The following is a 14449-nucleotide window of genomic DNA, read 5'->3' on the forward strand; positions in this document are numbered from 1 at the left end:
CAAAGATAAAGTATTGATTTGTGAGAGTAAGAGAGTTAGCAGACCAGATGTTCTGCAACTGTCCAATAAGTTATCTAAAAGAATTCAATTGAAAAAAAACTTTCCAAGATCATCTAAATTTAAGATCGGCTGTCTTTAATTCTGAGAGTTTGTAGAACCTGTAAGGAATCTGTCAGCCACTGACAAAGCTAGGGAATAAGCTTTAGGGAATAAGGAGAAGAAAAAAGAAAGGGAAGAAAGGGAGTAGAAAAAGAGGAAGGGAGGAAGGAGAAGAGGAAAGAAAAGAAAAATAGAGGGAAAGAAGGGGAGAAAGAGTTGTACCGTCATCTTTATAGTGATGTGGTATCTTCTGAAAACTCCTAAATGCCTTTTCATTTTCCCCACTTAAATCTATATTTAGAATAGATAGCAATAGAATAGTAATGATGGTGCAAGGTAGCTTTAAGATGTAGATCACATAATGAAAAGCTTATTAAAGTAGTAAGAATTCTGATGACAACATATACTTATAATGACTAACAACATCCATATAAACAAGTAAGATTAGCAAAAGAAAACAATAAACTTTTAATCAACAACATGAAACAATTAAAATACTGAGATTTGAAGCCCAAAACTAGTTTCACCGAGCAGAGAATGAATGTAAAAGAAAATTAATACATTCTATTTCTTGATAAACATCTCTTTTAGATAAATGTATTTTCATTCAAAAATGATAAAGTTGAAATTTTCACAATAAGTCAACATTTTATAAGAAAACTGGTCATCTCAAAATTACTTAATAGTGCTACAAATTTTAATAAATGTCTACATCAGGGGTTAACACAAACATCCTTAGTCTTTTAATGCTTATATTACAGTAAGAAATACAGAGGAAATAAGTAAAATATGACAAAGCTAGAAAGACACATATTTCATGACTGATTAAAAACTAAGTATACACTTATGCCTAGAAAAATTATCCCAAACTACCTAAATAATAATATAATTATTTTTGATAGTAGGACTGTGTGTATGCTTTCATCCTTTTTAAAAAACTTTCTACAATATCCAAATATTATTATAATGATATTAAGCTAGTTTTTATGAAAAAAATAATTCTTTTACTATGATAATACAACATTTTGTTCTTACTGATAGAATAAAGGAGTTCAGGTCCTTTTATTTTAAATTAAGCACGCAAACTACTATGAGACAAAGCATATATGTGAAAAACATGAAAACACATGAAAACAGTAACCTGGGGAAATTCTAAATGCCCATCCAGTTAAAAATTTTATATCTGATAGAAGGGACAAATCCAATGATTATCCTTCCTACCGAAGTATATCAGACTACAAGGCATTACAGATTTTTGAAACTAAAGTTATTACTATAGTCTTCTAGATCCAACTACAGTGGAACTTGGTGACAAAGTCAACCTCAGACAATGTCCAGCATGATACCTTTGCCTCTGCATCCTCTGGGTCATCTCCTTTGGAAGTCAACAACATGAGTCGCAATACCAAGCTCACGCTGAGAGGAAACTGGCCTCTCAGTTTAGGAACTTTAGATTTTATAAGTTTTTCTACTTTGGGTAATGGAATATCAAAGAAAAATACATCTCCTGTCAAATCTTGACCCCTTCTTCCAGCACGTCCAGACATCTGGAAATAGAGTAGAATGACAAAGTCAAGTTTCTCTAAATGCCTTTTTGGTCAGAATATGATTTAAGTCTTTTTATTTTTTTATATTTATTTATATTTATTTTCCCTTTTTGTTGCCCTTGTTGTTTTCTGTTGTTGTCGTAGTTATTATTGTTGTTGATGTCATTGTTAGATAGGACAGTGAGAAATGGAGAATGGAAGGGAAGACAGAGAGGGGGAGAGAAAGATAGACACCTGCAGAACTTCTTCACTGCTTGTGAAGCGACTCCCCTGCAGGTGGAGAGGCAAGGGCTCCAACCACAAGTCCTTGCTCTTTGTGCCACATGCACTTAACCGGCTGCGCTACAGCTGACTCCAGATTTGAGTCTTTTATACTGGATCTGAGCAAGTAAATATTGAATAATTCCAACCAATAATTAACAAATTACAATCCAACTTTGTAGCACTTAGAAAATTTACCATGACTAAAATAAGATTAAAAATTAGACATTTATCATTATTATCTACCTATTTATGCCAATAATCATACCAGATATTTGGATTGTGATATATATAAAAAAAAACAAGAATAGACCCTGATTAAATGATCACTTATCCCTGAAACTGAAGCACCAATTTACCCTTTTCTACCTCTCCCTGTTTCATTTCCTTTTTCTTCTGTTCTCTCTTACATGCAAGTGTATTGATCTACACATCACCATAAAAATGCACAAATAAATAAAATAAATTATGCATATAAAAATCAAACTAATGACCAGAAATATAAAACCAATGGTTGTACATCTGATTTGCTATTTACTCAACCCAGGTTTGAGTCCAGCCCTAACAGCATTAGAAGATTTTCCCTCTCCCTCTCCCCCTCCCTCTCCCCCTCCCCTTCCCCCCTCCCCCTCCCCCTCCCCCCTCCCCCCTCCCCCTCCCCCCTCCCCCCTCCCCTTCCCCCTCCCCCTCCCCCCCTCCCCCTCCCCCCTCCCCCTCCCCCCTCCCCCCTCCCCCTCCCCTTCCCCCTCCCCCTCCCCCCTCCCCCTCCCCCCTCCCCCTCCCCCCTCCCCCTCCCCCCTCCCCCCTCCCCCTCCCCCTCCCCCTCCCCCCTCCCCCCTCCCCCTCCCTCTTCCCCTCCCCCTCCCCCTCCCCCCCCTCTCTCCTTAAAAAAGGTGACCCAACCCCATCAGCTGGGGCCCTATTCAGGGAGTCCTGAGATTCCCAAACAGGCATGGTGAGCCTAGACCTCAAATAAATCCCTCTCTCCATTGCTACAGTCATCTCGATCAGAAACAACAAAATAGGCCCCTTTGTGGGCCCCACATAAGACCTTGCCCTCAACTTAGATCAACAAAGGTAGAGAATGTTCCATCCTCCGAAGGGAGGATAGACAACATACTCTATGCTACACCTGAGGAAGATGGGTCAATATTGGGGCAGCTTGGAATGTTCCTACTGATGACCACAGAATGTGAGCTCAGATATACAGGGATGCAGAGGTCACATAGGCTCCTAAGCTAAATATGAGCTCCAGACCAAATCAAATCGATGGGGTTTACAGTCAACAATATTTATACCCCTTTCCCATATTAGGGAGCTACTTTCTTCCGTGATCCAACTTTCAGTTCCTTTTCTAGCCATGACATCATCTCCCTAGACAATAACTTGGATCCACCTGCATATCAAATTTCAGGCTCAGAGGAAAAAAAAAAAAGACCTAGTATAGCTATAGACACTTTGAAATATAACTAAAATATGCCTACTAGCTATCTACAAAATGAAGGGCCCCCCAACTCTTCATCTGCACTATTCCAGCCTTTAGGTTCATGATTGTTCAACAATTTGTATGGCTTTATATGTTAACTCTCTTTTCAGCCACCAGGTTCCAGATTGCTAGCATGATGCCAACCAGACTTCCCTGGACAGATGACCCCACCAATGTTTTCTGGAGCTCCGTTCCCCAGAGTCCCACCCTACTAGGGAAAGAGAGAGGCAGGCTGGAAGTATGAATTGACCAGTCAAAGCCCATGTTCAGCGGGGAAGCAATTACAGAAGCCAGGCCTTCAACCTTCTGCATCCCATAATGACCTTGGGTCTATACCCCCAGAGGGATAAAGAATAGGAAAGCTATCAGGGGAGAGGATGGAATATGGAGATCTGGTGGTGGGAACTGTGTGGAGTTGTACCCTTCTTATCCTATGGTTTTGTTAATGTCTCCTTTTTAAAATCAATTAAAAAAAAAAAAGAAAAGTGGAAGCTTCAGGAGCCAGCTGGTGGCACACCTGGTAAAGCACTCATCTTATAGTGTGCAAGGATTGCAAATTGAACCTCCTGGTCCCCACCTGCAGACAGAAATCTTCACTAGTGGTGAGGAAGGACTGCAGGTGTTTCTCTCCCTTTCTGTCTCCCTGTTTCCCTCTCAATTTCTCTTTGTCTCTATCCAAAAATAAATAAATACAAATACTTAAAATATAAATAAAATGCTTTAAAAACAAAAGGTGGGCCAGAGTGGCCAAGACCAGTCAATAACAACAAAATAAAGTGAAGAAAAGAAGTCATATTTGTTCTCATTAATTAAATATCCAAACTGTGCTAACTTCTTGGAGTGTTTTATACAGATTACACAACACCCCTATTTGGCAGATATAGTCATTAGTCTCAATTTAGAAACTGAACCATAGTACACATAACAACTAGGGCATGAAGATATCAAGATTCTAAACTAGACATTTCAACTTCCAAGTCTATCTACTGAAATGCAATAGTGCCCTAGTTCTGGAGCCCTAAATATAAAACTGTCAAAGATTATATGGGAGGAGGGCCCAGGTGGTAGTGCACTTGGTTGAGCACACATGTTATAAAGCACATGGACCCAGGTTCAAGTCCCTGGTCCCCAACTGCAGGGGGAAATTTTTACAAGTGGTGCAACAGGGCTATAGTTCTCTCTTTCTCTCTTTCCCTCCCTCATTCCTTCCCTCCCTCTCTCTCCCTTCCATCTCATGTTCTTTCTGTCTCTATCTAATAACATAAATAAAATATTTATTAAAAATGATTATATGGGGGGAGAGTTCATGAACAGCATAGAAGCAAGGAGGGAACTAAAAAGTTGAAATGAGAGATAGACTTGGAAATAAGTGTGCTTGCTTCAGTAGAAGTAAAACTTATAATAGAAGAAGAAGTAAATTATTAGAGAGGAGAGAAAGGGGAGCTTTGATTATAAATTTGAGACCTTACCTGAGAGACTGCTCATTTAAAAGAATACGCCCTAAAGACATGAGACCGTGAGTCAGATCCCCTTCAGAGAGTAACAAGAAAAATAAAATAGAACATCATAATTGACAGAGCGGTGCTCTAAAGTCTCAGTTATCACAATAAATAAAAAGAATCTCAACTGTTGAATGGTATAGCTGAGTATGGCACTAGACAAAATATTCTTTAGAGATTGTTAATCAGGGAAACCACATAAACAAACTATAATGTCTACCCAGTGAACGGAAAATTAAGCATTAGAAGTTTTTTTTAGTAATACAAAGACAAAATAAAAGAAGCATAAGAAAAGATAGGGAAAAAAAAAAGTAAAACTTGGACTAGCTGTAATTTATTGCTCCAGAGAACTATGAGGGAGGAGAAGTAAGGGGATGGATGAATGATGGTGGTAAAGTTAGGGTGAGAAGCGTTTTGTGGACATCTATCATAGAGAGATGAGGAATTATATCCATGTGTCAACAACTGTAACATATACCACTAACTCCTGCCGATAAAGTGATAAAATAAAATGGACAAGGCAGTAGTTCACCTGGTTGAATGCACATGTTACCATATGGGTAAGGGTCATCCCAGATCCAAATCCCTGGTGTCTCTGAACCTGTCCCTCTCTATATCCTCTACCCTTCTCAATTTCTCTCTGTCCTGCCAAAAGAAAAAAAGGAAAACAATGATTTAAAAAATATGGTGAAAACAAAAACTGTAAGACACCACTTTAGAAAAGGAATAAAATGTGCTTGACTGTAGATTGTGCAGCAGAAGAAAAAGGTATTAGGGATAACTCTGGAGTGTAATTTTGTACATGAGAAATAAATAAGTAAATATCTATGGAAAAACTTCAGTGTATATCTTTCCTACAAATTGCATTACTTAATTTTGCAAACCCTGTGGGATAGTAATCAACATCCTTAGTCCAGATACATCTTACACAAGATACATCTGATTAGTGTTAGTCACATAATCTCAACCTCATGTATTTTCTAACATCACAACTGAAATTTACAGTCAGATATGAATGAATCTCATCACGTGTGCTAGGCCATGAATTGTAATGTGTTTGGAAACTAAAGACATGTATTTTTTACTATTTTATGACCAGTTTAGTAATGCACCAACAAGTATGTGCATGTTGAAATACCTGTCTGTAATTTAAAGCATCCAGATAAATTGAGTTTTGAGCAAAAACCACAGATCTGCAAGGCATATTGACCCCTAAAGCAAGTGTACCAGTGGCTGTCACGACCTAAAAAGAAAATAAAAGTAGTTACTTCTACAGATATACCATTTCAATAGCATGTCATACATTTACTGAAACTTCTGTTTTTCCCCTCTCATATTAATTAAACAGTGATTTATATGACTACAAACTAATAGGAGTGTACATAAACACCATTCCCACAACCAAAAGACGTGTCCCACCCCAACCCCCACTCCTCCCACCCCCGCATGAAGCCAAAAATCCACACTTACCATCAACCCAGAGATTTCTACTTTGGTGCACTACTACAAATTCAGTCAAATCCTGCTCTGAGTTTCCCTTATTTATTGAAACTCTTAACCATATTTACTGAAACTCTTAACCACACTAAACTGCACTAGGAAAATGAGAGGTCTTAAGGACATTCACATCTTTTCTACTTCACGGACACATGAATAACATTTTTAGTGTAGGGCTATAGTCAAAACCTTGGCAACAAATATCTTTTTCCCTAAAATATTTGCACATCCAGTTCATTCAATTCCCTGCTTGAAGATCACAGAGAAGTTTCTGGACCATCACATCTAAAATAGCCAATCCTTAGACTCATTACTTCCCTACCCATGCTACGTTAATTTCACAGTATTACTGATTTTCTAAAGTACTTTTTTTTATTTGTTTAATTGTCCTACACCAAACTCCAAAGTCATTAACCAGGCATTCGTAGTCCTTTTTTTTATTAATTAATTTATTAGTTTTATTTATTTATTCCCTTTTGTTGCCCTTGTTGTTTTATTGTTGTAGTTATTATTGTTGTTGTCATTGTTGGATAGGACAGAGAGAAATGGAGAGAGGAGGGGAAGACAGAGAGGAGGAGAGAAAGATAGACACCTGCAGACCTGCTTCACCGCCTGTGAAGCGACTCCCCTGCAGGTGGGGAGCCGGGGTTTGAACCGGGATCCTGATGCCGATCCTTGTGCTTTGCGCCACCTGCGCTTAACCTGCTGCACTAGAGCCCGACATCCTAAGAAGATATTTTTGGGGCCAGGAGATGGTTCATCTGGTTAAGTGCACACACTACAGTGCACAAGGACCCAGATTCAAGCCCCTAGTCCCCGCCTGCAGGGAGAAAACTTGGCAAGCTGTGAAACAAGGGCTACATGTGTCTATCTCTCTTTCTGTATCCCCACCCTCAATTTATCTCTGTCTCTACTCAATAATAAAAATAAATTACAAGAATATATTTATCAAACACCATCATAAATTACTGAAAAAGCAATTTTTCTCTGACAGAATTATAATTTTACAAACCCTTTTTCATCATTACAATATATTTGTAGAGGATGTATCTATGGAAATAACATAGCTAACTGATAAAAGTAAAATTAAGGTTTCTTGAAACTGATTTCCATGATAACTAATCACAAAAAAAAAGCAGGGGAAACCTTAAAGTTTCTTAGGTAATTCACTTCTCCTCTTTCTTTCAAGTAGAGATGTATAAATTTATTACTTTTTTCCTCTTTTTATTAATCATTCTTCATGTTTTGACAAATATTAAAGTATGCAGAGTATTTTTTCTAAATGTCATGTAATTGAAAACTATATCAAAATGCAACAAAATAGGAAAAGATGATTAAATTCAGACTGTAACTAGAATACTTCCTAAAATGTATTCTCTGTATCAACACCGTCACTAATACTACAGTATACTTTCTCATAGGATCTAAGTTATTCATTAAATTAATCATAAGTAACTATTATTTAATTCGTACCAATTTAGAGGCAAAATATGATGAGCAAAATAGATGTGCCTCTTTACCTAAATTTCTAAACATGTAGAAAATTTGGTCTCAGGAGCAGGCAATGGCACACCCAGTTAAGTGCAAGGCCCACTCAACATTCCAGGTTCTCGGAATGTTCCCACTGATTACCACAGAATGCAAGTTCAGACTTATAGGGATGTTGAGGTTACATAGGCTCCTATGCTGAATATAGGCCCCAGATCAAATTGATGGGATTTACAGTCAACAGTATTTGTACACTTTTCCCATATTTGGGAGCAACTCTCTTCCCTGATCCAGCTTTCTGGACCTTTTTCCAACCATTTCATCATCTCCCCAGACAATAACTTGTGTCCACCTACATATCAGAGGTCAGACTCAGGCAAAACTAATAAAGTCATGGGCCCTTTGGTATATAACTAAATTCACCGAGTAGTTATTTCCAAAATGGAGACCCCAAATCTTCATCTGCAATATTCCAACCTTTAGGCTCATGATTAATCAACAATTTGTATGTCTTTATATGCTAACTCTTTTTCAGCAACCAGGTTCCAGATGCTACATGATGCCAACCAGATTTCCCTGGACAGATAACTCAATCAATGTGTCTTAGAGCCCTGCTTCCTCAAAGACCTTCCCCACTAGAGAAAGAGAGAGACAGGATCAGAGTATGGATTGACCTGTCAATGCCCATGTTCAGTGGGGAAGCAATTACAGAAGCCAGACCTTCCACCTTCTGTACCCATAATTGCCCTGGGTCCATACTCCCAGAGGGATAAAGAATAGGAAAGTTATCAGGGAGGGGTTGGGATACGCAGCTCTGGTGGTGGGAATTGTACTCCTCATATCCTATTTTCTTGTCAGTGTTTCCATTTTATAAAGAAAGAAAGAAAGAAAGAAAGAAAGAAAGAAAGAAAGAAAGAAAGAAAGAATCCAGGTCCCAGCCCCCACTTCCCACCTGCAGTGGGGATGCCTCAAGAGCAGTAAAGCAGGTCTACAGGATGTCTATCTTTCTCTCTCCCTCTCTGTCTCTCCCCACTTAATTTGTCTCTGTTTTACTGAATATTATTTTAATGGAAAATAAAGAAAAGAAAGAAATGGCTTTCAGGAGCAGGTGATTTGTAGTGCCAGCACTGAGCCCTGGTGATAACCCTGGAGGCAAAAAAGGAGGGGGAGGAGGAGGGAGAAGAGAAGGGGGGAGGAGAGTGAGGGAAAGAAGAAAGAAAGAAAGAAAGAAAGAAAGAAAGAAAGAAAGAAAGAAAGAAAGAAAGAAAGAAAGAAAGAAGGAAGGAAGGAAGGAAGGAAGGAAGGAAGGAAGAAAGAAAGAAAGAGAAAGGAAGGAAGGAAGGAAGGAAGAAAAGAAGGAAGGAAGGAAGGAAGGAAGGAAGGAGGAAAAATAAGTTTGGTCTCCAATTATTACTGACTTTTTAATTAAATAAATAAATAACTTTTTACTAGTTAAACAAAAAGCTAAGTCTAGTGATATATTTTTGGTGTTTTTTAAGTTAAAAGAATCTGTAAGTAGAGAGAATCGGGCTATAGCACAGTGGGTTAAGCGCAGGTGGCACAAAGTGCAAGGACCTGTGTGAGGATCCTGGTTTGAGCCCCCGGCTCCCCACCTGCAGGGGAGTGGCTTCACAGGTGGTGAAGCAAGTCTGCAGATGTCTTTCTCTCCCCCTCTCTGTCTTCCCTTCCTTTCTCCATTTCTCTCCGTCCTATCTAACAATGACAATGACAACAATAATAATAACTATAACAATAAAACAACAAGGGCAACAAAAGGGAATAAATAAATAAATATTTTTAAAAAGAATCTGTAAGTATAATGCTAAATTTCCTTAAAGATTCAGTTCCTTCTTTTAAAGATTAAAACATGCAAATCCTCTTTGTGAGTTTACTCAGACCATTCTCAAGCATTCTTAGGGAACATAACAAGGGGCCAATCTGCAAACTATTTTAAGGCAATCTTCCTCTAGTCTGCTATCAAGCTATCAGTGATGGGGAAATGCATCTAAAACCTCTACTGAGATTGCAGTGGCTGGAAGAAAACTATGTGTTTCTATAAACTTATCTCGGCTATCACATTAAAAAAAAAAGATTTAGTTTAAATTATATCATGAATGTCTTTCGAGCCCAGAGAAGAATGTCTGCAACCAAATTTTATGAACAGAAAACAATAGTCCCTATTGTAAGATAAAAAGCAGAGCTTTTCCAAGATCATCATAGGCATGCTTCGTTATCAAAGTATTTACAAAAGTATCTTTTTAGGGAATAGTTTAATCTCCTTAAAGGTAGATTTCAGACTTTCCTTAATCAAATGATATCAAACATGCAGCTACAGCTTGGTTTGTGCAAAAGTGAAGACATACTTAGATGAAAATAGTGTTTATATATATGTGTGTATATATATATATATTTTACATTTCCAAAGTTTTAACTTTCTATGGACATAGCTTCAATTATAGAATGAAAAAGAATTGCCTACCTTAATAAATCCTTTCCTAAAGAGAACCTCAACAAATTGTTTTTCTTTTTGATTCAGAACTCTGTGGTGATATCCAATCCCCCTTCTTGCCAAAGCCTTTAGTTCTTCACCTCTTCTTGAGAACTTAAGGCGACTGAACACCATCTGCAGAGACTACAAGAAGCAAAGAGTTCGGAGGGTTTAATCATTTATCTAATGTTCATTTTAAAAGAGTCAAGATGTTCAAATAGAAATAACGGACTTACAATGTATTAATTTGACTAAAGAAAACCTGTTTGAATTGAATCTATAAGCAGCCAAAAACATTTTGTGGTGGCAACAGTAACTTTAGGAAATACGTCCAGGGGCCAGGCCATGGCAGACCTGGTTAAGCACACACACTACCATGCACAAGGACCCAGGTTCAAGCCCCTGGTCCCCACCTGTAGGGGGAAAGCTTCACTCAAGAGTGGCGAAGCAGGGCTGTAGGTGTCTCTCTGTCTCTCTCCATCTCTATCTTCCCATCCCCTCAATTTATCTCTGTCTCTATCCAATATCAAAGAAATAAATAAATACATAAATAGGAAACACTTCCAGATGTTTGATCAGATTGGTGAGCACCATTTCATTTCTTTTGAGGGGTAAAAGGGACTGACAAAGCTATAAACACCCAGGGGAGCTGTAGGGCAAACCTGGTCCTAACTGAAGGACAGTGGTTCTGTGATGGAGCTTTAGACTTCTTCCTAAGGAAGAGAGAAGATTTTCCCAAATATACAGAACAAGTTTTTGCCTTAGATGCTCAGGGGATGCTTATTTGGACTGTGAATCAGTCAAATTCTCAAGACAAGATTGAGTTACTATATAAAGATTTAGTTACTATGTTTGATACTCCTTTGACACTTCCTAGAATTTTTTCACTCTTAAGTTCCTCTTCTTATTTTTCTTTTTGACAGAGAGAAATTGGGAGGGGGAGACTGTAAAGAGGGGGAGAAAGATAGACACTTGCAGATCTGCTTCACTGCTTGTGAAGTGAAACCCCTGTAGGTGGGGAATGGGGAATCAAACCGGGATCCTTGCTCTAGGCCTTACACTTAATACTATGTGCACTTAACCCAGTGTGCTACCGCCTGGTCCTTCACTCTAAGTTTTTTTGTTTGTTTTTTTGTTTGTTTGTTTTTACCAGAGCAGTGTTCAGCTCTGGCTTATGGACTTTGGAGCCTCAGGCATAAGAGTCTATTTGTATAACCATTATGCTATCTACCCTCTGCCCTCACTCTAATTTCTGACCTCAATGTCCATCACTTTTGGATCAGCATATGTGCAGTCCTGAGGGATTTCCAGGTTCTTGTCTAGAAACTTGCGTAGATCCTCATGCTCAGCTTCAAGTATTAAACTTTGTTCATTTTTTCTGGATTTTTTCTGGCCTTTTTCTCTGTGTATAAAAATTAAATTATAAGTAATGGATGATCAGTATTATTTATATTTATATTTATTTATTCATTAACATGTTAGAGGAGAGAGAACCAGAGAATTATTCTGATACTCAAACTGCAGGGATCCCATGCTTTCAGGTCCAATACTCTAGTTACTAACATTGTCCTGGGTCACTTGGCCAACACAGGAAGCCCAAGACTTCCCAGATATGCCTAACTACCCAGAAATTTTCATTCATGTTATATATTCCTATTATCCTGACTTGGTTTTCTTCCTCAAATGTACTTCCTTATTTGCCTCTGGAATTTGTGTTCCCTCATCAGAAAATCCTCCTATCAATGCATATTTTCTCCTACTGTTCCCTTATCTTTTGTTTCTCTAACCTTCTTGCCAAATACATTTCCAACCAGATGGTCCTACTTCCCCTTGCTAAAGTAGTGGCATTTGCTAAAGTGACGGTCATTTCCCCTTTCTTGGTTTTCATGACATTAGTCTTGGAGGTAAAGTTGGTGTCCTTGTTGATGAATAAGTTATCCCCAGGCCATTCTTCCCTCACTAGTTTGCCACAGAGGCTCTAAGATTAGTTGGTTGCCAAGGATTTTTGGTTATCCCATTCCTTGGAAAACTGCCCTCATCTGACTCAAGCCTCCAGAAATACCTAGAAGATTACAACCAGTCCAAGAAATAGGGCAATGACCCATATCTAGTATTTGACTGATAGGGAATGCACAAATCTGCCTGCTCAGGACAATACTGTGGTGCCTCAATGTCTCCTTGTTACACCAGGTTCAGGCAACGTACTAGCAAAATCCATACCTTTGCTTATCTTCTTCATCTGTCCTCTTTAGATTCCCTCACTTTCATCATCAAAGCAATAAAATCTAGTGTCTAATATTGCTCACTAGAATAGCTGTTTAAAAATTTCAAATTATTTATCTTTCCTTGGATTTTTCCAGTTTGTTATCTTAACTTTGCATTGAAGAATACTCTTTATCTGCTAATCCCAAAATAATCAATGCATGGAGTACCATCTTGGTATGTATGCTTCACTTCAGACTGTGTCCAGAGACATCAGGTATGGAATGTCAACCTTTCAGCCTCATTACTTGGCTGAGACCTTTCCTTTCTCATAGGATTCTCTAATTCCATTTCAGGTGTTTCACTTCCTAACAAAGCCCCAAAACCTAGATATAGACCAGGTCCCAGGATAGGGCAGATGTTCACATGTATCCATAAATTAGGGCAAAATATATGCCTGAAAGCAAAAGTACACAATAGTCTGCAGTGAGTCAGTATATGCAGCAAGCAAGTAGAAAGACCTACAAAGACACCATAAAGTTTCTAATGAAATAGTGTCTACTTAGACTTAGATACTCTCCTCACCTACTTCCTATTACACTTCCCTCAGTCACTCCAAAGCTAACCTTATCAAGGTAAGGACTACAAAAGCTGAATAAGGCCAAGGGACTGGATACTTTAATGATGACTCTTTAGTCACCATCGGGCTACTCCATCAGCTGGGGACCTAGTTGGGGAGTCCTGGGATTCCCAAACAGATATGATCAGCCTTTGAGTAGATCACTCTCTCCATTGTTACCAGTCATCTCTATCAGGAATGACACAATGGACCCCTTTGTGGGCCCCCATAGTACCTTGCTCTCAACTTGGATCAACAATGGTAGAGAATGTTCCATCCTCTGAAGGGAGGCTGGACAACATACTCTATCTTCTACCTGAGGAAGATGGGTCCCGAAATTGGGGCAGCTTGGAGCATTCCTACTCATGACCACAGAATATGAGCTCAGATCTACAGAGATGTAAAGATCACATAGCCTCCTAAGCTTAATATGGGCCCCAGATCACATCAAGTCTATAGGGTTTACAGCCAACAAAATTTATATGCCTTTCCCATATTTGGGAGCTACTCTCTTCCCTGATCCAGCTTTCTAGCCCTTTTTCCAGCCATAACATCATCTCCCCAGACAATAACTTGGATCTACCTACATATCAGATTTCAGACTCAGAAAAAAAAAAATCTAGTATAGTCATGGGCCTTTTGGAATATAACTAAAATATGCCTATTAGCTATATACAAAATGGAGACTCCCCAAATCTTTATCTGCACTATTACAGTTTTTAGGTTCCTGATTAATCAGCATTTTGTTTGTCTTTATATGTTAACTCTTCTTTCAGGTACCAAGTTCCAGATGTTAACATGATGCCAACCAGACTTCCCTGGGCAGACAACCCCATCAATGTGTTCTGGAGGCCTGCTTCCCCAGAGCTATGCCCTATAGGCAAAGAAAGAGACAGGCTGGGAATATGTGTCTACCTGTCAAAACCCATGTTCGTTGGGCACGCAATTATAGAAGACAGACATTCCGCATTCTGCACCCCATAATGACCCTGGGTCCTTACTCTTAGAAGGATAAAGAATAGGGAAGCTATAAGGGAAAGGGATGGGATACAGAGTTCTGGTGGTGGGAACTGTGTGGAGTTGTACCCCTCTTATCCTATGTTTTTTGTCATTGTTTCCTTTTTAGAAATAAAAATTAAAAAACAAAAGAACACTCCAAATCATTCTCACTTCCAACTACTAATACTCTGAACTCCAAAGATAATATCAAGAATATGGAAATATATGATACTAAAGCTTACATAGCATAGGGCAGAGTACTAA

The 14449-nt window shown here is 38.7% G+C and overlaps 1 protein-coding gene across 1 annotated transcript in view; it reads right to left on the reverse strand.

Moving 5' to 3' along the window:
• The window catches only part of LOC103117211 (probable ATP-dependent RNA helicase DDX60), a 99700-nt gene that overhangs the window by 18705 nt on the left and 66546 nt on the right, over positions 1 to 14449 (reverse strand). Inside the window, exons 26-29 of the mRNA XM_007527223.3 lie at positions 11623 to 11767; positions 10357 to 10509; positions 6031 to 6135; positions 1446 to 1646 (exon numbers count right to left, since the gene is read on the reverse strand). Coding sequence (XP_007527285.3) covers positions 1446 to 1646; positions 6031 to 6135; positions 10357 to 10509; positions 11623 to 11767 — 604 coding nt within the window. The remainder of the gene's footprint in view (positions 1 to 1445; positions 1647 to 6030; positions 6136 to 10356; positions 10510 to 11622; positions 11768 to 14449) is intronic.

This window comes from Erinaceus europaeus, chromosome 2, assembly GCF_950295315.1.
Source record: "Erinaceus europaeus chromosome 2, mEriEur2.1, whole genome shotgun sequence".
NCBI classification, from domain to species: Eukaryota; Metazoa; Chordata; class Mammalia; order Eulipotyphla; family Erinaceidae; genus Erinaceus; species Erinaceus europaeus.